We start from the raw sequence: 27,418 nt of genomic DNA on the forward strand, positions 1-27,418 counted from the left end.
GCACTTTCCTCGCCCGTCACATTAAGTATGATGGAGGATCTGTGGTGTGGGACTGTTTCTTCAAAAGACCTTATTAGGGTGCATGGTATTGTGGACACTTTAAATAAAAATCCGCCTCTAAAAATGGGTCATGATTGGCTTTTTCAGCAGAACAATGATCTAAAAAAAAAAAAAAAGTTTAAATAGGACTGCACACTGGGCAAATGTGTAATATTATGGGTGTAATACCCATCATGAACATTTGCAGTAATGTATGTTGGCATAACAGCATCCTGTTGGCATCATCACATCCTGTTAAAGCAAAATGGAATAGTATGATAATATCTTGTGTAATCATCTGTCAAACAAACAATATTAAAATACATAGTATATTATATATATATATTACATAGTATATTCCTTATAGTATTGGTGTGTAATTTGCATTTGGCAAGCAATATTATTCCAGAACCTCTGACACAGCCAGGTCACTAGGTTTCAGTGTAATGGCTGGTTCATAATGTGAAGAATCACTGAAATAAACAATTATTGCTCACTAATACATGTTTAGGAATTCCCTGAACCAGTTCTTAACCAAATGTAATCGCATCAAATATGGGATTTGTCTTTGGACAGTAATCAGGTAAATGTAAAAGGTCTGTACTGTGATGTACAGCAGGAGTACACTTGGCTGTTCTTGTATTGGGTAACGAGACCACCCAGCTATGCTGCTTGCAGTGGAATCTTAGGGGCAGGTTTCTGTGTTGGTGAGAAAACAAACTGAGATAAACAGCATTTCATGTAAAACCTCAATTTATCATTGCCGTTGTGTACACTGGCAAGAGAGTTAGCAAATGCCAATGCTAGGTTTAGAAACATTCTCCTCAGAATTAATTAGATGTCAATATTAATTAACATTAATTAAGTAATGTTAAGATTAACATTAATCAGTTATTATTTGTCACAAAGTAACCCTTGACCCTTCCTTTGGACATGTAGGTGTGGTGTTCGTAAGATTATCGTCCATGTATGTATTTCCCTTGGGTGTGGTTCAATGTGTGTGCGTTCATCCGTCTCACCTGTGTCTCGTCTTGGCAGTGTCATGCCGTACACTTGGGGCTCGTTTATTTAAATTATATACATGTCTGGCGATGTCGTCAGTGCTGCTCATCTTTGTTCAGTCTCAGGAAAAAAAGGAGGATTTAATGGAGAACGCCCACCAACTGAAAACCCATAGCACAATCCAAATGAAGGATACAATGACCAGCAGTCAACTGGTACAAAGACAAGACATATAAATATACAGACAAATGACCCTTAGGTGTCGGTCATCCTAATAGGCCCCGCCCACCTGAGGGGTGAACACGACGCAACAACAACAGGACAACGTAAACTACTGCCGCTGCAGACGGAGGTGGAGTAATTTTTTTGCCTCTATTACCATGAGAATAAAACGCTATTGTGAATGTATATTAATTATTTTTACATCTATAAAACAGTTTGAGACAAGGGTAAATAAAAATAAAATACAGAAGCAGAGAAGAATAGACAAAAGACAATGGCAAATATAAAATATAATAAATACAATTAAAAAATATATAAAAGACAATATCAAAAGTAAGTGTCACGTTGAGGACCCCGGCCCCTCCCCTTTGGGCGTGTGTATACGTAGTCCACGTGCTTTGTCTGCGTCAGTGGGAACTTCGTGGGGATGGCTATGTCGAGTGAATAATGTGTCTCACCTGTGAATCGACTCGTGATCACGTGGGGCTGATGTGGTTCGTCTATTTAATGTGCGCTCGCGCAGTGTCCTGTGCTCGTCGTTGTCTAAAGTCTGCACGTCGCGTTGTATGTTTATCGTGCGCTATTGCGCAAACTAGTGTGAAAATAAAAGTGACGTCAGTTGCAAGAGGGATTCTGTGTCTCGTTCCTCGCCACGACCCGCGCGTCACAGTAAGAAACTTTATGCCTTTATTAGCTTGTGCTGTTTTGCTTGTAATTCATCTTTGTGCCCTTTAGTGCTAGCAGATCCTATTACACATAATATTTGAAACATGTGATCTCCACAACATCTGCTGAATTCTCTCTAAATACTGGTGCACTGGAGGTTCTTGTTTGTCATTCTTTTTGCAGTGAAATCAAATGCAGTAATAACACTTGTCAAAACCTGATAAAGCCTGGTCTCAGATGGGACCTCTGCACCTGCCTTGAAAATATTATGCCATCATAGTAGCTGGGCATTGTGTGCTGGAGACACAGACAGGAACATGAGAGGGGGAGGAAGTAAATCCCTGAAGAACCACAAGGCAGGTGATGACACTCAGTATTTTGATTAGTTGTTTTCCAGCCTTTAAACTGGAATTCTCCTCAGCACCTAAACGTGGCATTTTCAGTATACTCCAGCCATTTCAGCGCGGGGGTGGAGGGTTGGGCCCAGTCGACTCGTGACAACGTCGTGGCCATCCGAGGGCGGCAGAGGCACAGGTGTGAAGTCTCTGGCCAGTCCCGGGCACCTGCTAGCTTCTGGACACAGAATGAAAAGGCTGACTGGAACCTCGGAGGACGGGTGTGCCTGCCTTCGCTCTACCAGACTGGGTTTGGGCCTTGCGTCAGGGGAGAGCCAGACAGCGGGTGACCATGGCAATGACTAACAGCAGAAAGACAGTTGGGGAAGAGGGTAATCATATTCTGCTCTAGGATCTGCCTAGGAGTAAAACAAGGCAGAACCGTTGGTAAAAGTAATGATTCACTGGCAGGCGGGATCCTCTGATCTCCTCTCCAGCCGTTAGATCCTTCACCTGAGACACTGAGCTCACTGCACCCCCATCCCTCACCGCACGACAAAAAAGAATGGCCCTGCTTCAAAATACACCACCTGAGCGATACAAAAGGATTAAAAAAAATTGTTTCGCTTAATATCACTGGACAAAGTAGCAGCATAGCTGTAGAATGTACGTATTATGCTGAGGCACTTTGTCCAGTTGTCCAGGACAACCTGTGTCCTTTTGACCGGAGTCATTTTCAGCACATGAGGCTCATTATGCTCCTTACTCGAAGGCTCTGGAGAACTTGACAATGAGCCAGAAACTGAGACGCTAGCAGAGAAGCAAGCGTTTACATCAGACCAGCACATTTCCAAACCACATAATAATTACTACCAGTTGTTTATTTGCTTTTTTTTGACAGGTGTAGCATTTGCTTTAAAAACTGATGCATATGAATGTTGTTTTCTTGGAAGCATGGACTTTGAGGGGTCAAAACCTAGCCAATTTTAGAATGCTTATTTTTTTAGTGGTGACTAAAAATACTTTAGAAGCTAGTGGCATAAATGCTCATTATATCACAGTTCCACTGGGGATCTAGTACATTCGCTGCTAACAATATTCACCCTGGGCATCTAGGCACCTCGGTTCACATTATGCCACTTTATTCACATAATCCAAAAATGCTTTCTAATGTCGTTGAATGCTGCACATTATGTGCATGGACTGCGTTTGTTTATCATATTGTACAATTAGCCACAACATTTGGTGATACAGAAATGCTAGAAGCAGTTGCTCAGTCCTAGCACTGAAGTAAGGTCTCCTGGGGCAGTTCAACATGCTAAGTGACATCTTAATCACTCAAATCTTTATCAAGAACAATTTCCGATCTTTAAAAAAAAAAATTTAAAAATGCAATACATGGTGTAGTTTCCATGGTGAAGTAGAAGGGTTTGGATGACTTTATTCTCACCTGATTGTGCTCAGGGCAATTTGATGCTAATGTGAATGAAAAACCCATTAACGTAGCGAAATGCTAACATGCCACAGATGGAGTGATTCACACTCACAGATCCCATTCAGGAAGGTTCTAGAATGAACTGGAGCGCGTACGTTCACTGGTCCACGGGGCCTGCTGTCTCACCGTGGTTTAGAGCTCATGTGAGGCAGAAAGTGGTGCATTGTTCTTGGAGTTGGGAGCAATCACAAACATAGTAACGTTGGCATGAACGCTACATTTCCTGGCTTGAAATAAGCCGCAGAGGAAGGTACTGAATACGAAATTGAGGGGCGGGAGGGGATGATAAGTTGATAAGAGGACTTCAACAATAAGCAGAGATTAGACTGTATGGCTTTATGTAAAGCTGTAGAATAGTGGAAGGTATCACTTTATAGTCATCTCGAAATAGATCAACCCCCCCCAATCATTTCACACCCAGAGGCCCTTTCTGTCCTCTCAATAAATTACAATAGACTGGCCAGTGCGGCAGAATATGAATGTTCATAGCTCAGGTGGATTCCCCTGTAGTGTTATTGCATATCCATTGTTATTCATTGTAATAGAGATGCCGGCATGATTCTGAACTCCTGACTCTTAGCAGGTGTTTTTCGCTGGCCTTTGAGGAGTTGGGGCCTTTGATGGACTCTCTGTGTCATCCTAGCTTATACATTAGCAGCGATGTTCCATCAGCTCTGTGGCAGTCACTGTGCTCTCGTGGCTGCTTTGGCCTGTGTTTACACGTGGCTGTGGCCAGCTGTCATCTGCTTTCTGCTGCCATCTTGACTTTGATTTTCTCTTTCTGCCCATTCTTGTCCTTGCGCCATCTGTCGCCTATCTCTCCAGTCTCTCTCTCCGTCTCTGTCTTCCCTGCATCTCTCTGTCTTTCTCTCTGTCTGTTTCTGTCTTCCTCTCTGTCTCTCTCTCTCTGTCTCTTTCTCTCAGACTGTGTTCATTCTCTGGCTGTTCCACTCTCATCCATCTCTCCCCCACCTCCTTCTTCAACATCCATCTGACCACTAATAGCCACCGTCATCATCAGTTCCACTGTCCCTCCAGGCGAAGTAGACCCAAGCCTCCCACCTCTCTCTCCAATATCAAGCCAAGGTAAGGGCCAGCAGACTCTCTAACACCACCTTCTCCACCTCCACCTTCTCCACCTCCACCCCACATCCTTTTCACATCCCTTCAACTCCAAGTGTCCGTAAACCGGATCACTGCTGCCCATGTAACTGTACCTTTGTTTAGGCCTTCGACCCAATAAAAAATTCAGTTACAGGTATAAAACCTAGTTGTCTAGATACGTTTAGCCAGCTTTTCTAATTGAGAATTTCGTTTTTTATGGGTTGTCCTAGTTACACTAGTTTAGTTTCAAGACTAGGATTCTGTTGTGTCTGGAAAGCTGGTCCTAAGTGATGAGGCTTTCGTTGTTGACTGCAGTGCTAGTGGCGCCTTGTCTTGGTTCCTTGTCCTGAAGCTGAGGAGCAATCGCTGGTCCCTCCACACAAGCACACTTGTCCTGAGCCGCTCCACCATTGCCTCTAGCTGCAGGGTTCTCTTCTTCTTCTCTGGTGGTGGTTCTTCTTGCTAACCACTGCATCTCTATCCTCACATCCTCACATCTCCACCCTGCTCCTTCACACAAAAGACTCTGAGTCACTACATCCGATTCTGACTCCACACTCCACTGTAACGCCCCCGCCCTTCACGCCCCCCCCACCCTTCCTGCTGCAGGGTCACAGGTCACGATGGTGTCGAAATCCCCCATCCTGTCCGTGCGCCCGGCCCCACACTGCAAACCCACGCCAGAAAAAGATCGACATGACATGACAGACAGGGAGGATGTAGCTGGGAGGAGGGAGGGAAAGAGATGGAGAGAAAAAGAGAGAGAGAGGGAGAGAGAGAATGCTTCATTGGAGCCAGTCATTTCTGATCGCTACAACTTTTACCTTTCATTTCCTCCCTCTCTACTTCCTCTCTCTCTGTCTCTCTCTCTCACACACACACACAGCTTCTGAGATGGTTAGAAAAGTAACTGACGGCATTCCTGTAGACCTCTCCGGTCCCTCACAGTTTAGATAGCTGCTCTCAAAACAACACACACCAGAATAGAACGCGCATTAGCACAGCTCAGACCTGAGCTTCAGCCAAACCACGGCAGGGTAGACAGTGGAGAGAGAGAGAGAGAGAGAGAGAGAGAGAGAGAGAGAGAGAGGCCCGTCTCATTAACGCTGTAAGCCCAGCCTGTGTCTCTGCGCTGGGCAAAGAGACTGCAGACACAAATAATCGTCATCTTTATTACTCGGGGCTGTTAAAGAGAAATGGACTGCTTCCTAATCCTAATCCTAATCCTAATCCTAATATCCTCCTTAAATAAGTCCTGTCAGTGCTCCACCCAAAGACAATATATTCTAATGTATTAGATATATATTAGAATATATCAGGTGATGTGTCATTCCTTACAATTTTAAATACTACTACTACTACTACTTATAATATTGACATAATTTTCCTATATAAAAATACATTGAATGTGGTCTGGTGTATTTGAGACCAACACTAGATTTGCAGTTTTGTAGTGTTATTGTACCACTAAGGTATATGTAGTATATCTAGGCAACTGAATCCTAATCTCAGACTATTTCAATTTAGCTGTTAATCTATTACTAGTGCAGAATGTGCAAACTGGTGCATTGTGATGTTTCAAGACTGACATCTAGTGGACACTGTCAAATTAAGCAGGTTTTTAGGTACAGCATAATTTTCATGCAGAAATATATGTTCATTTCATTTATTATCTACCCTCTATATTTTTTTATGTCTTTTACTGTGGTATGAATATTTTTCCATCTCTATCTCTCCCTTCCTCTCTCCCTCCCTGTTTCTCTGTCTCTCCCTTTCTCCCTCCCTCTCTCTCTCTCTCTCTCTCTCTCTCTCTCTCTCTCTCACTCACTCACTCACTCATTGTTTCACTCTTCTTGTCCCTTGTTGAACAGAGAGGAGGAGGAGGAAGAGGAGGAGGAAGGGGGAGAGTGATTCTGTGCATCGTTTTTGTTGCACGCGCTCAGTAGCCAGTAGCCTCTTCTCCGCACGCTACCAACATGACTGAAACACGACTGCATGTTTTCCGTTCTAAAAGAATCATTTGCCATTTTGTGAATTAAACCTTGTTTTATGCAGAGTCTGGCGAGCTGACATATTTCTGTTCTGTCTGTGCTATGTACCTGTGCAGAAACAAAGTCTGTCTAGAGAAGAATAGTCATTATTCTGCAGAAAGATCAGATGGACTTCATGATTTTCACCCGCAATTGTCATGTAAGGCGAGTTTTAAGTGTGAGCGGTGTTGCAGTATAGTCTTACATACTGTAAATGGGGTGAGCTTGGAAGAGATCCGAGCTCTTCAAGGCAATAGTGTATTATTTGATTTTTATAAATATAGATCCATTAAAGATGACAATTAATAATCATGACTAAATATGCAGTGATCACCTTTTGTCATTATACTGTAATATCATTGCATCATCATTGTGTCAAATATTGATGACACGATGCACATGTAGCATACAGAAGCCCCAGCACTATATCAATAGTCTGTGAGAGGAGAGAGGTTTATATAGTCTTTTTGAAAATGAGCACCTATATACCTCATATATGTATATACCCCAGGTATATACAACTACCCCGTCTATATACATCTACCCCATCTATGTACACCCAGCCCATCTATATACACCTACCCCATCTATGTACACCCAGCCCATCTATATACACCTACCCCATCTATATACATCTACCCCATCTATGTACACATACCCCATCCATGTACACCTACCCCATCTATATACATCTACCCCATCTATGTACACCTACCCCATCTATATACACCTACCCCATCTATGTACACCTACCCCATCTATATACACATACCCCATCCATGTACACCTACCCCATCTATGTACACCTACTCCATCTATATACACATACCCCATCTATATACACCTACCCCATCTATATACACCTACCCCATCTATGTACACCTACCCCATCTATGTACACCTACCCCATCTATATACACCTACCCCATCTATGTACACCTACCCCATCTATGTACACTTACCCCATCTATATACACCTACCCCATCTATGTACACCTACCCCATCTATGTACACCTACCCCATCTATATACACCTACCCCATCTATGTACACCTACCCCGTCTATATACACCTACCCCATCTATATACACATACCCCATCTATGTACACCTACCCCATCTATGTATACCTACCCCATCTATATACACCTACTCCATCTATGTACACCTACCCCATCTATATACACCTACCCCATCTATGTACACCTACCCCATCTATATACACCTACCCCATCTATATACACCTACCCCATCTATATACACCTACCCCATCTATGTACACATACCCCATCTATGTACACCTACCCCATCTATGTACACCTACCCCATCTATATACACCTACCCCATCTATGTACACCTACCCCATCTATGTACACCTACCCCATCTATATATACCTACCCCATCTATGTACACCTACTCCATCTATATACACATACCCCATCTATGTACACCTACCCCATCTATGTACACCTACCCCATCTATATACACCTACCCCATCTATATACACCTACCCCATCTATGTACACCTACCCCATCTATGTACACCTACCCCATCTATATACACCTACCCCATCTATGTACACCTACTCCATCTATGTACACCTACCCCATCTATGTACACCTACCCCATCTATGTACACCTACCCCATCTATATACACCTACCCCATCTATGTACACCTACCCCATCTATATACACCTACCCCATCTATGTACACCTACCCCATGTCACTGATTACTTCAGTTTAGTACTGTGAAATTAAAAGGGGAAAAAGCATCTTAATGCTACTATTGCTCACTTACAATTAATAACAAGTGCAGCAATAGACAAACACAAAAACACAGAGATGAATAACACGAACAGGCATGTTTCAGCTAATCACAGTTTGCCAACGTAATTACCTGGTCATTAGCACCATCCTGTTTACAGTCTCTCTGATGACTAGTGACGGGGTGGTATAATATCTTTACACTTTGGTAATGAGGGCATGTTTTTCTTGAGGGTCTCAGTCTGAGTAACCAAACCACTGATCTAAATGATAACCATAGCTCGAAATATTGCCAGAATCTTTCCTTACACAATGTCTGTACATCAGTGTGCATTTTGCTTTACTCTAAGCTATCTGGTCATATCTTGATAGCCCGTTTGTTTTGTCGGAAAGGCTGTAGGCTAACAGGTGGCTAACTATTAATCTTTCCTGCTGTGACTCACAGAGTTTGACATGTGGTGCTTACTAATGACATGAGGAAGGGTAAGAAAAAGCTCGTCCCCACCAAAAACCAACGCTTTTACACTCTACCAGAGACAGTTTGTTTACTGCACTAGCTTCTCCGGTTTTCGTTGAAGCTTCGGGGACGCCTGTCTCGCGTCGAGCCGCAGTAGAGACGACTCTGCCCGCATGCGCACACGCCCCTGCTCGCGATCCCGAAACGTTTCAAACCATTGTTTTCAGTTCAGGAACCGTAGGAAGAGCACAGGCCGAAGGAGGTCATCAGAAACTTTAATTTAATCCACTTCTGCTTTTGCGCTGGCGTCTCGCGGTGCCTTGAAATTTGGGGAGGAAAAGACACATAAAAACAACCTTCAATATCCATGTTTAGGCTGGTATACATTATAGTGGACTGTGTGGGCTTAGATGATTTAGATAGACGGATGGGGTTGAGTGAGAGAAGTGAGAGAATTTTTGAATATAATTCCATATGACTCACAGAAACCTATTTTGATTGACTCAACAGGAAAGGGAAGTACATCTGTGGACGTTATAGCTCTCTAGAGATATGAACTTTGCACATCAGTTTTGTCTCAAAATGGATATGCATAAAAGTAATAGTATATCAGCATTAAAGAGCTCCCCAAACCTTGCGTTAGCACTGGGTCCTGTGGATGTCACTGAATCAGATTCTGTCTGTTTGGACATCTGTTTATCATCACTGTATTTCTTTTCTCATCTTGTGCAATTCTTGTGGATTTTTGTGTAAGCCGGTGAATTGTAATCTTCAATATTAGCTTTAAAGAACTATTTCTGATGTTTGAATTGAATCTTGTTCATATAGTAACTGCACATGGACTGAATGGTGATTCGTTTGTGTGTTCAAAGGTATTAAGGACACGAGGGATACATGATGTTCAATTGTTTTGTTGTAAAAGGAACAACCACTGGTGGCTTCCACCTAGATCTGTATCTCTGGAACACAATGTCTAATGCTTTCTGCCTCTTTCACTGTACTCACACACACACACACACACACGCGCGCGCTTAGGTACTCTCGAATGCTATTTTTTAAAATCAAGACTTGGGAGCTCTACCTGGTTCTAACCTAGCTTTCAAGTCAGGTATCTGAAAAGCAAATCAGTTCTTTTTGATTGGCAAACGCCCACCATCCCAGTGTGAACTGGGGAAGAGGAAACCCACCTCTCAGTTTCCCAGTCTCTCTCTCTCTCTCTCTCTCTCTCTCTCTCTCGTCCTGACTCCACCTCTTTTGTAACTCAGCAATGTCAGACACCAAGTGTGCGTCACACTTCCACATTCGGTGCTTCCTCTGGCTATGCCCAAAGACGACTGAGTCACTATTGTCAAAGAAACTGTGAGGAACTGTAGGTGTTCGGCCACGCACCGAGGAAATGGGCGTGTGCGCCCGCGCGTGTGCGCATGTCCGAGGCTTGGGGCATTATCGCACCGGACCGGTCTGAACGGGATCTCTTGGTGTCAGCAAGACGGTAAGTTTACTAAATCTACTCGCCTGGGAACATCTACACACACCTGTGTTAGCTACCTGTGTGTGGCTGACGTGTACCAGGTTTGAGATCTCTTCAACAAAGTCTGCTCGCCGAATAATGGAAGTTGGAGGTACTGTCAGTGAACTGGGTTTTAAATGTGTATCGCCAATATGCTCACGACCAAGGCATTAAATTACATCATGTGACAAGGTGAAGGTGAAGTACGGAGCTTATTGGAGCTTGTTGGGGAAAGATGAGGAAGTGTGGAAAACAACGTGCGATAAGAGTTTATGAGAGAGCTGTGAATGTGTAACTGATGCAGAGAAGAAATGTGATAATGAATGGGTGTAGCACAGGAATGTGTGTGTGTGTGTGTGTGTGTGTGTGTGCTTCATGCACAATGCACCCCCCCGTGCTGACATGTATACAGCACTACAATGCAATCCTACCGAACGGTTGAACCTGTGAGACACCACTACGCTGATGGGAGCGGGGCGTGTTCAGTACAGGTGAACGACAAGACAAAACAAATCAAGTGTTTCCTTTTACAGCAGCAGGCCTCGCCAAGACGCCACGCACACACGCTCAAGAAATCTTTCAGGCACAGGGACACAGGTGGAGGGACACAGGTGGAGGGACACAGGTGGAGGTGCACAGGTGGAGGGACACAGGTGGAGGGACACAGGCACAGGGACACAGGTGGAGGGACACAGGTGGAGGGACACAGGTGGAGGTGCACAGGTGGAGGGACACAGGTGGAGGGACACAGGTGGAGGGACACAGGTGGAGGTGCACAGGTGGAGGGACACAGGTGGAGGGACACAGGTGGAGGGACACAGGTGGAGGGACACAGGTGGAGGGACAGTGAGGGAGGCAGTCTACTTTCATTTTCATTCAGGTGGCATTAACACAGCCAGCTGGTTGAGCTGCCAATCACTTGCAAGTAAACAGTGTCACACGTTAAGGAATGCTGAAACAAAAAACACAATTCCAGCAATAAACGAACCACGCAGTGATGTTAGTAAGGACATAAGGTCTTTAAGTGTCATTCTAGACATCTGCATGGGTGTGTTATGTAGGCATAGTTTGTGTTTGTTTTCTATGGATGTTTCCTCAAAACTCTGGAAAGAAAAGATCAGGATATGAGCAGAAAGCGTGTCATTTCCTTTATTTAAAGAGGATTCGTTCACTAAGGCCTGTCAGGAGACGGGCCCACATGCTGCTACTTCAAACTGACCCGGCAAGCTCCAGGCGGATTCTGTTCACACTGAGAAATGGAACATGTAAGGAGAGGTTAGCTGTGGTCTGTTGTGGTTGGCGTCAGCGGTTGGCGAGGATCGCAGATGAACTCCCCACTCATATTTATCCGTCCTTTGGATATCACGTCTCCTGGCAGCTGGCTGGCATCGAGTGAACCTGGCTGCTGGTGCCCGTCAGCATAGCAACACACTGCACCAGTTCACCTCTCCTGCAGGGCTGAGCTTCGCCTTCACACACACACACACACACACACACACACACACACACTCTTCTCACCTAACTTCGTACTTTATCTTGGTGTTTGGAGAAACATCACAGAGCCCACGTTGCACCATATTCCCGTCGTGTTAAGTACGTGCTAAAAAAGACCCAATTATGGCCACCGTACTTTCTCTTGCGTAACTTGGCAAAGCAAGAAACACCAAACCGGGATGAGACGCCATCCAAACGGATTGCGTGCTGCTCCATTTACCTGTGTGACTTGGCACTACGTGGGGTTTTTTTCTCAGGGGGAGGAGAGGGGGGTGTCCCCCTAAATGTGCTAGCTTGGCTTGGCTTGCTCTTCAGATACGCATTCATATTTCGGGGCGGTTCTTGTCTTTTTGGTTAGGATTTAATGACATCGTGTAGCCTCGTGTAGTCTAGCCAGAGGCGATCCTCAATCATGTCTGACAGCATGTTGGCATGTATTGAAACAGAGCAAAAAGGCTTTTTGTGTTTATGACTCAATTCTGGGGTTATTTTAGTGTGAACAGCTAAATGACTAATTGGGAGGTTTGTCTCATTTTATCATTTTGTAACCATATTGTAAACTGAATTTTCTTTTTCAATCCTGTAAAACCAGGAAATATTATGTACATTTTGCACATTCCTGCAGATAAAGATGCCTGAGTCTTGAAAAACTTTTGATTGTCTTGTATACATTTATATTTGCAGCATTTGGCAGACACCCGTGTCTGGAGTGAGAAGTGCTATATAAAAATCATATCCTCATTCTGCCACGAATAGGCTAGAGAATCATTCTAAAGAGGGGTGGAACACGGGGGAATGTTATTTACATCCTGTTTGTGTTCTTAAATGCATATTTAAGTGTGAAGTGACTCAGTGAAGAAGTGAGTGTGTAGTGTTTGAAGAGGCCAATGTCTCAATCCACCACCTGGATGCCAGGACGGAGAGTCTTGAAGCCTGTCACCTGTTGCTTAAGGCACGCTGACACCAACCAACATTAAAAGCGCTCCATCTAATCTACGGTGCAGCGCTGGTTAATCCGCGTGTGCGGAACTCGTTGAGCGGGTAACTGCGACATTCCGACATTCCGAACACGCGCCGTGTTTTCTCTGCGCCGACGAAAAAGTGAAAGTAAACCTTTACAACTGCGTCTGTGAAAAGTACGAGTGAATGAAACGTGTGTGTGCGCGCCCTGAACCTGAGACCCCCGTGGCTGTAATAGGCCGCTCGGGAGGAATCTGAGTGGTTATGGTTACAGAAGTGCAGCCCCCCCGGTGGGCATTATGGGTAATGGGCCTTGTAGCAAAGGCGTGATGGCCTGCCATGTCTAAGGTCACCCCACTCACTTCTCCACTTGCTTATAGCTTCGCTGCAGTCTTGCTACCCCAGTTCCTCCACTCCTCCACCCTAGGGCAGTCTCTCAGTGCCTCTCCACGTAAGGCATAACGTGGGTTCACAAAAGCGTGAGGTTAGCATCCGTACGGACATGGACAGCAACGTTTCGCTTAATGAACGAGCTTCTGAATGCTATTGCAGGCCAGCCCCTGAATTTGCTTTATTAGGTTGGTCTTTTTATTTTATTGTTTTTATGAAATATGTTTGTTGTCCAGTTACCCCTTCTCTGAAGGATTCGAGGAGAGCGGCTGAAATATTTTCGGAAGGATTCAAGGGGCCTGTCAGCGCGCCTCGGACCAAATGTATACAACGCATACAAAGCGCTGGAGGAATATTGTGAATCTTCACTTGTGTGGTACTGTGTACACTGACTGCCTGCTTCATTCACACCAGCTCCTATAAATCCTCTCCTCTGTATATACCAGTAATGATCATCTTCAGCACACACTGTTTTCAGCGACGGGCTGATGTGTCAATCACATCCCCTTACACCACCGTGTTATTGGATCATTCCTCACAGACCCAACAGCTGTTATTGCTGTTGCTGACTGTATGGCACTACTGCGTTTTGAAACTTCCATATAAGGGCATAAACGTCCATATATGGGCATCCACATCTATATATGGGCATCCACGGCCATATATATAGGCATCCACGTCCATATATGGGCATTCGCCCCCGGATATTCTCCTGCACGTCGGTTTTCATTTGTATAAAGTCGGTTCTGTGATGTAAACTTGTATCAGTCTGTGTTTGTTCTGGTTTTCAACTGGTATTCAACACTGGGAGCTGCTAAGAACATTTCATTGTACCTTTAGATGTCCTAGTTGATTGTGGTCATTCATATTGTGTGTTATCAGGTGCAGTTGTTTTGTGGGGCTTTGTGTGGGGGAAACACAGACCACAGTGTGTCTACTGCAGCATGCCTTGTCCTGCTACCTCGAGTCACATCTTCCCTGTTCAGGCCCCAGGACCCATGTCCACCCGATATCGCTGGAATTGGGGACCGTTCTCAACACAGCAGTCGTGCCGGCGGGTGGTGGGTGATGTGTGACGTGTGGCGGGTGGTGGTTGACGTGTGGAGGGTGATGTGTGGTGGGTGGTGGGTGACGTGTGGAGGGTGATGTGTGGCAGGTGATGTGTGGCGGGTGGTGGGTGACGTGTGGTGGGTGAAGGGTGATGTGTGGTGGGTGAAGGGTGACGTGTGGCGGGTGACGTGTGGCGGGTGGTGGGTGACGTGTGGCAGGTGGTGGGTGACGTGTGGTGGGTGAAGGGTGATGTGTGGTGGCTGACGTGTGGCGGGTCAAGGGTGACGTGTGGTGGGTGACGTGTGGCGGGTGACATGTGGTGGGTAACGTGTAGTGGGTGGTGGGTGACGTGTGGTGGGTGACGTGTGGTGGGTGACGTGTGGTGGGTAACGTGTGGTGGGTGGTGGGTGACGTGTGGTGGGTAACGTGTGGTGTGTGGTGGGTGACGTGTGGTGGGTGGAGGGTGACGTGTGGCGGGTGAAGGGTGATGTGTGGAGGGTGACGTGTGGCAGGTGGTGGGTGACGTGTGGTGGGTGACGTGTGGTGGGTGACGTGTGGTGGGTGACGTGTGGCGGGTGAAGGGTGATGTGTGGAGGGTGACGTGTGGCAGGTGGTGGGTGACGTGTGGTGGGTCAAGGGTGACGTGTGGTGGGTGACGTGTGGTGGGTAACGTGTGGTGTGTGGTGGGTGACGTGTGGTGGGTGAAGGGTGACTTGTGGAGGGTGATGTGTGGAGGGTGACGTGTGGCGGGTGACGTGTGGCGGGTGAAGGGTGACGTGTGAAGGGTGACGTTTGGCGGGTGAAGGGTGATGTGTGGCGGGTGACGTGTGAAGGGTGACGTTTGGCGGGTGAAGGGTGATGTGTGGCGGGTGACGTGTGAAGGGTGACGTTTGGCGGGTGAAGGGTGATGTGTGGCGGGTGAAGGGTGATGTGTGGAGGGTGACGTGTGGCGGGTGAAAGGTGACATGTAGCGGATGGTGGGTGACGTGTGGCGGTTGAAGGGTGATGTGTGGAGGGTGACGTGTGGCGGGTGAAGGGTGTGGCAGGGGTGACGTGTGCTGGCCATGATTTTTCACACGTGTCCCTACTGAGGTGAGCGGGACACTCTAAACAAGTGGTGGCGTGTTTAGACACTGACCGCTGATGAAGAGTTACAGCACCCGATTGGACATAGCCACAAGTAGACTGTAGCCACAAGTAGACTGTAGTCTCTGGTGTTTCTAATAACAAGTAATAAACTAGGTGGCGATTGTCATTTAGAAATAGAAAAAAAGGTTCCTTGTAGCCCTGAGGGTAAATCTAAACCATGTACACCATAAAGCTGTAAAGATGGTCTTACAAGTCTGTGTTGTGGCTATATAATGAGTACACTGAGGTTCCCAGTGTTGGAACGTCTGTTGCCAACATTTCATTAGGGTCACTAACCATCACTCATACCCAGGGACGTCTCAGCTGGGCTGTGCGAGCGTAGACCTAATGTGCTAATGGTCTTCACTGTCCAGGCTCAGGCTGCAAACACGTTGTTTACAATCATAAACGGGGTCAAGCGAATCGTCCACGCAGGTCGTGGAAGGCCGTAACCAGCTCGTGGCGAGCCGCGTTCGTCTCCCCTCCCGTTTGTCCGTCGTCGGTGGAGCGATAGTGGCGGGGGCCCCGTGCTGCGTGAGCGTCGGAGGTTTTCTGGAGCTCCGTCTCGGCCCTGACCCCCCTGATTCTGCAGGAACTGCCGCTCCGCATTCACTCCCCTTATTCACGCTGCTTCAGGGCTCGAGGCTGTGGGTTTAGATGAAGGAGAGTCCCTGAACTTCTCAGCAGTCCAGTCAAAGGAGCAGCGTTGTTTCATCTGAAGCTCTCACTTGGCTCTCAGGGAGTCGGGAGTGGGGTTTGCGGTTTGGAGGAGATAATCCTACAACACACACCAGGCTGCTGCCATCGGCCATCGTCCACTCAGGCTACACAAGGGCTTCATGGTGGAACAGCTACTGTACGTGGTGAACATTTGGTTTTATTGTGGAGCAGCTACTGTACCTGAGGTACATTTGCATGCTAGTGGTCATTACGCAGTGCCGCATCATGCAGATTTGAATGTTTTTGGTTTATTTTGTCTTTACGGCTCAGACCTAGCAGAAATAAACAGCAGTGGCAGGTGTTTGCGTGCGTTTAAAGCTGTACACCATATTTGTAGACCTTGCTCTATGCTCTTGGCAAATGAAATACTCCGAGTTTTCCCAACCCGCAACTTATCCAGCAACACGAACAGACACTGTATTAAACCTCTGTAACCATAGCAACTCCATTTTCTCTCTGTCTCTAAAGGCTGTCTCTCCTCCCACACTGGTTTCATGGCAACTGTCTCCAAGCAACCCTGATTCCTCCTCTCCTGTGTGTGTGTGGGTGGTCAGCAAGTGTGGGAGGAACAGGGAATTGAGCAAGGTAAAAAAGAAGAGCAAGAGAGAACACACACACACACATACTCACACACACACACACACACACATACTCACATACACACACACACACACTCACTCACTCACTCACACACACATGCTCACACACAAACACATGCTCACACACACACACATGCTCACACCACACACCCACAGATACACACACACACACACACACGCGATCAAAAACACACACACATGCTCACACACACACATGCTCACACACACACACACACACACACAAACACATGCTCACACACACACACATGCTCACACACACACCCACAGATACACACACACACACACACACACGCGATCAAAAACACACACACATGCTCACACACACACAAGCTCACACAGCAATATACATACACATACATACATACAAACACACCCACACATACACGCTCACACACCCATGCTCACACACATACACACACACACACACACACACACACGCACACATACATTAGTGCCACTATATAGCCTATATGGTTTTCTCCAGAAAATTCACAGTTTTAATGACTTAATAGTTTGTAATGATAAAGGTGTTACCTGATCAAATACATCACGGTAAATCACTGATGTAACAGCAGTAATAACTTTGTCCTTTGCTACACTTGTCGGAACAGCAGCACATACGTTCGGTGCTCTATAACACACTGACAGTGGGGATGTCAGTCTCCAACCAGATAAAACAACCCACATTAAACACCACCACGGTCTGGTCCAGCCCCAGGAGCTGCGCCCTGGACACGCTGTCCCAGCAGCGCCCCCTCACAAAGGTTCCGTGTGAGGTTCTGTGTGAGGTTCTGTGTGCGGTTCCGTGTGAGGTTCCGTGTGAGGTTCCGTGTGAGGCTCCGTGTGAGGTTCCGTGTGAGATTCCGTGTGAGGCTCCGTGTGAGATTCCGTGTGAGGTTCCGTGTGAGGTTCCGTGTGAGGCTCCGTGTGAGGTTCCGTGTGAGATTCCGTGTGAGGTTCCGTGTGAGGTTCCGTGTGAGGCTCCGTGTGAGATTCCGTGTGAGGTTCCGTGTGAGGTTCCGTGTGAGGCTCCGTGTGAGGTTCCGTGTGAGGCTCCGTGTGAGGTTCCGTGTGAGGTTCCGTGTGCGGAAGGTGCTGACAGACGCCCCCCCCCCCCCCCCCCCCCCCCCCCCCCCCCGGCCAGTGGCCTGACGGACCGTAGACGCCAGTGGGACGCCGGCCCCGGTGCCCAACTGGAAACATCGACTTCCTGCCAGCCTGCGCCGTCCCTCAGCGCCGCACAAACACAGGAAACTATGGACTCAGAAACACGGGAGAGGACTAATAAACGAGCAGGGGGTCAAGAACACAGCGCCACGCTGCCCTGCACTATGTATTTAACGCAGAAGAACAGGTCCAGTTCTTTAACTGGTCGTTACAGTCCTTTTAAAAGGACTCATGCTCAGTAATTTCTGCGCTCTTATTATATTTAAGTTGGCCGTATGAGGCTGAAGCACGTGAGAATGTACTGAGAGCACGACTAGCACTAGCACGACTGGCCTCAGCGTTAGCAGGTCTCACACTCTCTTTCCGCAAGCCCTTGACTTTTGCACACTGCTAAAGTACAGTGTTTGAACATGTGACCAGGCGGTGACGACCTCCTGATGACTGTCGTGTCTCAATAACCAGAACACTAAAAAAAGGCTCAATGTCACAAAGTGGATTGTTAAACTTTTCAGCCTCCATTTAGGTAAACTAAGAGAAAGCATCTGCTCACTCGCTACATCGTTGTGTATGTGTGTGTGTGTGTTTATGAGTGTGTGTGAGTGTGTGTGTTTTTGTGTGTGTGTTTGTATGTGTGTGTGTGTGTGTGTGTGTGTGTGTGTGTGTGTGTGTGTGTGTTTTTATGTGTGTGTGTGTGTTTGTATGTGTATGTGTGTGTGTTTGAGTGTGTGTGTGTGTGTGTGTGTGTGTGTTTATGTGTGTGTGTGTGTGTTTTTGTGTGTGTGTTTTTATGTGTGTGTGTTTGTATGTGTGTGTGTGTGTGTTCATGTGTGTGTTTGTATGTGTGTGTGTGTGTGTGTTCATGTGTGTTTGTATGTGTGTGTGTGTGTGTGTGTGTGTGTGTGTGTGTGTGTGTGTGTGTGTGTGTGTGTGTGCACGCATCTGGAAGTCTACAGTAAGTTCACCTGCCTGCGTATAGTCTCTGTTCTGTCGTGAGTGCTTTGTCGTGTCTCCCTCACGTGAGACAGGAGAGAATAATTCACATTGCTGACATTTAAAGCGTCTCTGTTGTTAATGTGCTGTGGCTTGTGCTTCAGTTTGCTTACATTTGAATGGGAGAAAATGAGAGAGAGGCACTTATCAAACTGCAGCGGGGATCAGGTGTTCAGAGTTGATTAAACTGCACCGCACCGTCAGAAAACAGGAAACGAGCCTCGTTAGCCCCTCGTTACGTTCAGAACGTCTGGATCCGAGAAGTACACACAACCGGTGTTTCCAGAAACGTGTGCCAACGCATGCGAGGCGTGACGAATGCAGGCGAAGAGGGCGTGGCTTCGGGATGATGTAAGGAGTGTGGCCTTGTGGGCCGTGATTTCAACGTGCACTCGACTGCTCTGGAGCTCTGAGAAGTTCGGCGTAGTTACAGTCTTACCTGTTGGGCGTTTTGGCAGGAACTGACGAGACTTACAGGTGGCTGTGTGTGTGTGTGTGTGTGTGTGTGTGTGTGTGTGTGTGTGTGTGTGTGTGTGTGTGTGTGTGTGTGTGTGTGTGTGTGTGTGTGTGTGTGTGTGTGCGTGTTCTAATGCTACCCAGCGGGATAAGAGATGAGCTCCAAGAAGCTCAATTCTATTTCAGAAGCTCAACTGAGTGACTTCAGAGTTAGGAACTAAATGCCATTTACATTTATGACTAGTTTACTTCTAGATCAGCTACCTACAACTAAAGTTGAGCTAACACAGAAAGTAATGGAAGCTTTTTTTTTTTTAAAAGACACTTTTCAGTTTTGCCAATACAGATATTGGCTTGTATGCTGCTTTACCTTGTCTCAGATAACTAATTAGTAAGAATTATTTGTGTATTCCTCATTTTTCCGTCCTAACATAATTATAGCTCTCCACAGTCTTCCACCTCAGAGTCTAGGATTAAAAGTGCAAAGTCGGTGGAAAATGAACAATGGCTCGAGCTGTTGAATTGCCTGAGCTGGTGATTTTTTATCTTGTACTGTCTATATAGAGTGTTGGCTGTTTCAGATTTGACCCCCCCCCCCCCCCCCCCCCCACTTTCCAAATATAGTGTGGAGGCGGAGACTCAGGCTTCAGAGTCGAGCCCCTTCTCAGACAGCGGCAACACCCCTTACTCCCGCCGCTCGGATCGCTACGGTGACGGCAGCTGCGGCCCCCCCCGGCTCCCGGGGGCCGGTGGTGGCCCCTCCGAGCCCCGCCAGCCTGGCCTGGGCCCAGCGGACCCGCAACCAGCCGGCCAGCCTGGCCCTGCGCAAGCAGGAAGAGGAGGATCACAAGCGCTGCAAAGCCCTCTCAGACAGCTATGAGCTCTCCACGGACCTGCAGGACAAGAAGGTACGGACACTCACTCACACACGCTTGTGATATCAGCAGAACGAGACACGCCAGAATGCTCGGAGCCACGCTGCGTTTTCACGCACCACTGCTGTATTTAAATAGCGTCTTTATAGGGGCTGGGAGGGCTGATCTAGAATCAGTTTCCTAGCCTGTACAAGAGTGGCCAGGTATAGCTTGGCTGTGTGTCCCGTGTGTGTTAGTCCTTCTTCATCGGTGATCAGGGCAGTTTGGGCTAATCATTCATCAGTGGAGAAGCACAGACCACACACACTATTTGCTCAGCCGGTGTAGGTGGTGGACTTTTTCACGTCAGCCAGCAATCGTGTGGAAGGTCATAAAATAAAAACCAAAATCAGAACATACAGCCACATTACTATAGCACACTAGTATTAATGGTGTGTTGGTATTTCACCCAAATAATATTTGGTGGCTGGTAGAGTGATCTACAGTATATCATTGTTCTATAACTCGTGTAGTTACAAGGTAGCCATTCGCATTTAAAGCCCTAGAGGTGATCGTCCCCGCAAGGATGTTTGGACACCAGAAACTGATTTTGTGGTGTCTGACTGCCCACAAACTCCGGGCCAGAGACACGTCCCTGTGGCAGGAGGACAAGCTTTTAGCAGCCACAGCTAATAATAGGCATGTCTCTCAATATTAACAAATGCAGTAACAATGATGGATATTAAATGATAAATACGAGTGTGTATGCTAGATTCATTTCAACAAATTAGTAAAGGGATACTGCATCTTGAGCTGAAACAGACTTAACACGTTTACTGATGTCAAAGGCTACTGCTGTCTATCAATCATGGTATCAGGCTGTGGTTGTCAGGACCAACTAGTTGACCACTGGAGGGCTATTTACCATCCATCCATCCATCTATCCATCCATCCATCCAATCCGTATGAATTCTTATTACTCATGCCCCACACAACGTGTGCTAAGTTTGCCGTGTGCTAAGTTTGCCGTGTGCTAAGAGTTGAGGCGTATGGGCTTCTGAATCAAGCGGACCAGAACTGGGCTGATTCGGGTGGTGCTGATAGAGCTCGTGGGCCCGTTGCAGGTGGAGATGCTGGAGAGGAAGTACGGGGGCTACTTCCTGAGTCGGCGGGCGGCGCGCACAATCCAGACGGCCTTCCGCCAGTACCGCATGAACAAGAACTTCGAGCGCCTGCGCAGCTCCGCCTCCGAGAGCCGCATGACACGCCGCATCATCCTGTCCAACATGCGCATGCAGTACTCGTTTGACGACCGGCAGCCCCAGGCTCAGGGCCTCCACAGCCCGGGTATGGGCCCTCCGCACTCCCCGGACCTGGAGCCCGGCTCGCCCGCCCGCCCGGGTGACTACACCCACCTGGAGGACTCCTTCTCCAAACAGGTGAGGCTTTCGGATTACACGTTCGGCTGCTCGGGTTGCAAGCGGCAAGAATCGGGATCTTCCGATATTTCGATTCGGATTGAAAACGGATCCCGATAAATTCTGGCGGACGTAGTGAAGCTTTGTTTGTTTCTTATTTTAGGTGAAATCCCTGGCCGACTCCATTGACGATGCTCTGACGTGCCGGCCGAGCAGGGAGGACTCCCAGGAGGGCATCGGGGACGGCAGCGGTGTGGTGGACGACTTTGGCGAGTGCATCTGGAGCAGCCACAGCCACCCGTCCCTGCGGCGAGGCATGGGCGAGCGGGACCGCAGCAGCACGGGGGGCGGCCTGAGCATGCACGAGGACAGCACGGCCACCTCCTACAGCGACGTCACCCTCTACATGGACGACGGCTTGCCGTCCTCGCCCCTCTCGCTGGACCGAGCCCCGAGCAGCACGGACACGGAGTTCTGGGGCGGACTGGGGTCGGGGGTCGGGGGTCGGGAGGACAGCCGCGACACCGAGGGCGGCGGGAGCAGCAACAGCCGTCGGAGCACGCCGTGCACGGAGTGCCGGGATTACCGCCTCCGGGGGGCGCACTTGCCCCTGCTCACCATCGAGCCGCCCAGCGACAGCTCGGTGGACATGAGCGACCGCTCCGACCGCGGCTCCCTCGGCAGGCAGCTGATGTTCGAGCAGGACTCCTCCGGAGGGTCGCCCCAGGGGACGCTGAAGCACAACCCCAACGCCCGCTCCGCGTCCTCCGGCGCCGCCCAGGGCCAGGCGCGCCCGGCCATCCGCCAGCTGCCCTCGCACATCCCCCACCACATGGCCCACCAGCACCACCACCACCACCATCACCACCATCACCACCAGTACCCCCGACACCCCGTCGTCCTCATCGTCCCCCCAGCAGCCCCCGGCCACGCCGCTCTCCTCCTCCTCTTCCGCACCGCTGCCCCCTGGTGGCCTGGACCAGCAGTGCTGCTCGGATGGCGACAACGACTCGCTGAACTCCACCACGAACTCTAACGAGACCATCAACTGCAGCTCGGGTTCCTCGTCCAGGGACAGTCTGAGGGAGCCGCTGCCCCCGCTGGGCAAGCAGACGTACCAGCGGGAGAGTCGCCACAGCTGGGACTCGCCCGCCTTCAACAACGACGTGGTGCAGAGACGCCAGTACCGCATCGGACTGAACCTCTTCAACAAGTAAGCATAAAATAGACTTTTTACAACAACAATTTGGCAAAAGTGGATCCCCAGAACTATATTTTGCACAACTTGAACTAGAAAATGTTTGCTCTTTAAAATGTATATGCAGAATTCTGGATGCAAGATCTAAACACAGTCGCGCAGAAACACAGAATGTAATTGTTGTCTAATCTGTGCATATCAGTTGTTGTTATTGCTCTTCACGGTACACTGAAGTGACCTGTTTGACTCCTCCCACTGTCACTCTGACCAACAGGAAGCCAGAGAAGGGCATCCAGTACCTGATTGAGCGCGGCTTCGTGTCGGACACGCCCGTCGGCATCGCACGCTTCATCCTGGAGAGGAAGGGCCTGAGCCGACAGATGATTGGAGAGTTTCTGGGAAACAGACAGAAGCAGTTTAACAAGGACGTGCTGGAGTGAGTCGACCTGGGAGGGAGCAGATACACACACACACACACACACACACACACACACACACATACACACACATACACACACACACACACACACACACACATACACACACATACACACACACACACACACACACACACACATACACACACACACACACACACACACACACACACACTCACAAACACACACACACACACTATTGCATGCACACACATACATACACACACACAAACACACACACACATGTACACAAACACACACACAGGTGCATGCACACACATACACAAACACACACATAGATGCATGCACACACACACATACATACACAAACACAGATGCACATATACAGAATCTCACACACACATAATGTGCTGCAAAATTGTTCAAAAGAATGCAGTAGCAGTTATAATGCAGTGGAATGATAGAATACAGAATATTCATGCTGATATTTATACTGTGATATGCAGACAGTAGTCTTTCAAGAATCTGCTTGAAATCTGATTATGCAACTGAAATCCGTCTTAAATGTAATTAGAAATAATTGATATAGCTGAAGGCAGACGTACTGACTCTGTTGTTTGTGCGTGGCAGCTGTGTGGTGGATGAGATGGACTTCTCTGGGATGGATCTAGATGATGCCCTGCGCAAGTTCCAGGCCCAGATCAAGGTGCAGGGAGAAGCCCAAAAAGTGGAACGGCTTATCGAAGCGTTCAGGTGTGTGTGTGTGTGTGTGTGTGTGTGTGTGTGTGTGTGTGTGTGTGTGTGTGTGTGTGTGTGTGTGTGTGTGAGTACCAATGCACACTGCCTATGTAACCATTACAAGATTTCACACAGACGTTTGTAACAGTAGTACTCAATTATAAATATATAGTTGTTGTTCATTATATGTATTTAGCAGCCATTCTCTCTGTCTCTCTCTCTCTTTCAGTCAGAGGTACTGTGTGTGTAACCCAGCGCTAGTGCGGCAGTTTCAGAACCCTGACACTATCTTCATCCTAGCCTTCGCCATCATCCTCCTCAACACAGACATGTATAGCCCTAGTGTCAAACCAGATCGAAAGATGAAGTTGGACGACTTTATCAAAAACCTGCGAGGTGGGATTCCAGTCATGTTTGTGTACACAGACACACACACATATACACACACACACACACACAAAAACAGACATGCCCAGACACACACACACGTACAGACTAATTGTGTCATATCATGTCAGCTTTGATGGAACATTTGAGTAGCGTGTATTACAGACTAAAGGAACCTTCTCCTGATACAGCTATGAATTAAACCCAGTTAGCATCATTTATGTGGCCTCATTTATGAAATGCTAAATCTCTCAATATTAGCATCCTTAGTGTATATCTGTTTATACATCATAGCAGTTTATTATACCTTAAAGGAATTTTCATCCAGTATATCTAACAGTAAATTAACACCATGCAATGCTAATCTGCCCCTAGCAGTCTTCCTTGTTAGCAGTAATAGCATCACGTTATTTATTTAAAGACAAACTGCTGAATAGCAGACAGAACATAGAGAAGATTAATAATAAAAGTGTACAGCCTCAACACTAAAAGTCTTCTGTCCCTCAGGAGTGGACAACGGACAAGACATTCCCCGTGACCTTCTGGTGGGGATCTACCAGCGCATCCAGAAGTGGGAGTTGAGGACCAACGATGACCACGTCTCCCAGGTCCAAGCGGTGGAACGAGTCATCGTTGGCAAGAAACCAGTAAGTATCCATGCCAACGACGAAGCCTTTACACACACTGATGGTCTGATTGGCTGTTGCCATCCATCAAACGTCTTCGCCCGTTCTTCGCCCGTTCTTCGTACGTTCTTCGTACGTTCTTCGTACATTCTTCGTACATTCTTCGTATTTTTCTTCCCATGTTCTGTGTGGCGTTCTTGGTACCTCTGGACTGAGCTGATTGAAGGTGTTATGTTCTGCAGGTCCTGTCTCTTCCCCATCGCAGGCTGGTGTGCTGCTGTCAGCTCTACGAGGTGCCGGAGCCCAACCGGGCCCAGCGTACTGGAGTCCACCAGAGAGAGGTCTTCCTCTTCAACGACCTGCTGGTGGTACGTCCGCCGACCGCTACATGCCGACAAACAGCAGATGCTAGTTTTCCTAGCAGGTGAAGTGTGATTCTTAAGTTGCTCTTCTTCTTGTCTGGGTTTGAACGGCTAGGTGACGAAGATTTTCCAGAAGAAGAAAACGTCCGTGACATACAGTTTCCGACAGTCCTTCCCTCTGGTGGAGATGCAGGTCCACATGTTCCAGAACTCCTGTAAGATATAGACGTTCATTTGCATTAAAAAAAACACGTCACCTTTCGTTATGAAGATCAGAATAATAGTGTCCTCAAAAGTGCCTTAAGTAGAACAGCTGTCAGTGTGACCTGGAGTTTGACCTTCTTAAGTGTTCTCTCTACTTCTCCCTCAGACTACCCTCATGGTATCAGACTGACATCGGCCATCCCGGGTGGCGAGCGGAAGGTCCTGATCGTCTTCAACGCACCGAGCCAGCAGGACCGCACGCGTTTCGTCAGCGACCTGAGGGAGAGCATTGCTGAGGTGCAGGAGATGGAGAAATACAGAGTGGAGTGTGAGTACAGCCCCCTCTGCTGGTCACAGCTGTGAACCACACTTTCCTTGAAAGACATTCACATAGTCCCAGTGTTTTTCAACCCCAGTGCTTTGAAATACTTATGATGGAAACCTAAGGGTAGTTTAATAAACACATTAGCTAATGAATGGTTTGCTGTAATTAAAGAGCGCACCAGCGGTACACTGTAACGTTGGGCCGGTCGGCCGTCTCTCCCTGCAGCCGAGCTGGAGAAGCAGAAAGGGGTGATGCGGCCCAGCCTGCTAAGCAACAACGTGGTGGGCGGGGCAGTGGGCGGGGTCAAAAGCGAGGTGGTGAATGGCACCATGGGAAGACCCAGCCTGGACGACAACTACTCGCCTTCGGAGGGCCTGAAGCGCACTGCTCTCAGCTCCTCACTGAGGGACCTGTCTGATTCAGGTGAGCGTCGCCATCGTAACTCCCGCTAACAGAGTCTGGAGGACGCCACCAGACCGCGCGTTTAAAACGCGCGCGCAGACGCGCGCGTGCCCGACGTCGTTACGCTTGACATGTAACTAACTGCGTGCAGGGAAACGCGGTCGCAGAAACAGCGTTGGGTCCCTTGACAGTACAATGGAAGTAAGTCTGAGTGGAGCAGAGGTCTGTATCTTTAGCTTTCGCCCACAACCCCCTCCATCACCCAAGTGCCCCCCCCCCCCACACCACCTTCCTCGCATGTCTGCCTGAGGACACCCCGCACCCGCCCCCCACCCAAAACACAAAAGACAAACCAACGGGTCTTCCTCGCATGCGTCTCTGCCATCTCCACAGACCCAGTGCCATAACTGTCCGTCTCTGTACCCTATGCCTGTGCACGGTGATCCCCGCTAGTGTGTCGGAATGACGGTGTGACGGCGGTGTATCGTGTCGGAATGACGGTTTGCCGTGCGCGTGCTTGGACGCGGAGGAGAAGCTCAGAGTGACCTGCTGAGTCTTGATGGCTCTTCAGTAACAGATCTGTGGATGGACTTTTTGCAAGTGGCGTGATGGAATTGCACTGTGTGTGTGTGGTCCCATGTGTGTGGTCCCGTGTGCATGGAGGCATCAGCTGTGTTGGGTGCTCCACTGCTCACTGTCACCCGCGATCCGTCATCTGCATCCGTCATGTTGTTTGTGTTTTTACTGTAATTACTGTATGGTGCAGAAATGAAGTTGTTCCGTGACTCTAACCAACTCACCCATTTCTCCTCCCCTGTCCAATGAAACTGTCACACTCTCTATCATACTCTCTACTATACTCTCTACCATACTCTCTATCATACTCTCTATCATACTCTCTG

The 27,418-nt window shown here is 48.0% G+C and overlaps 1 protein-coding gene across 1 annotated transcript in view; it reads left to right on the top strand.

Moving 5' to 3' along the window:
* iqsec2b (IQ motif and Sec7 domain ArfGEF 2b) overlaps nucleotides 1-27,418 on the top strand; it is a 60,754-nt gene that overhangs the window by 29,017 nt on the left and 4,319 nt on the right. The window contains 14 exon segments of the mRNA XM_076991529.1: nucleotides 20,229-20,330; nucleotides 20,332-20,512; nucleotides 21,583-21,897; nucleotides 22,040-22,759; nucleotides 22,761-23,089; nucleotides 23,349-23,510; nucleotides 24,103-24,225; nucleotides 24,440-24,606; nucleotides 25,105-25,244; nucleotides 25,466-25,591; nucleotides 25,701-25,800; nucleotides 25,956-26,117; nucleotides 26,340-26,537; nucleotides 26,668-26,717. Of these exon segments, the coding sequence (XP_076847644.1) occupies nucleotides 20,229-20,330; nucleotides 20,332-20,512; nucleotides 21,583-21,897; nucleotides 22,040-22,759; nucleotides 22,761-23,089; nucleotides 23,349-23,510; nucleotides 24,103-24,225; nucleotides 24,440-24,606; nucleotides 25,105-25,244; nucleotides 25,466-25,591; nucleotides 25,701-25,800; nucleotides 25,956-26,117; nucleotides 26,340-26,537; nucleotides 26,668-26,717 (2,875 nt within the window).

The sequence above is a fragment of the Brachyhypopomus gauderio genome, unplaced genomic scaffold (genome assembly GCF_052324685.1).
Source record: "Brachyhypopomus gauderio isolate BG-103 unplaced genomic scaffold, BGAUD_0.2 sc83, whole genome shotgun sequence".
Classification (NCBI taxonomy): domain Eukaryota; kingdom Metazoa; phylum Chordata; class Actinopteri; order Gymnotiformes; family Hypopomidae; genus Brachyhypopomus; species Brachyhypopomus gauderio.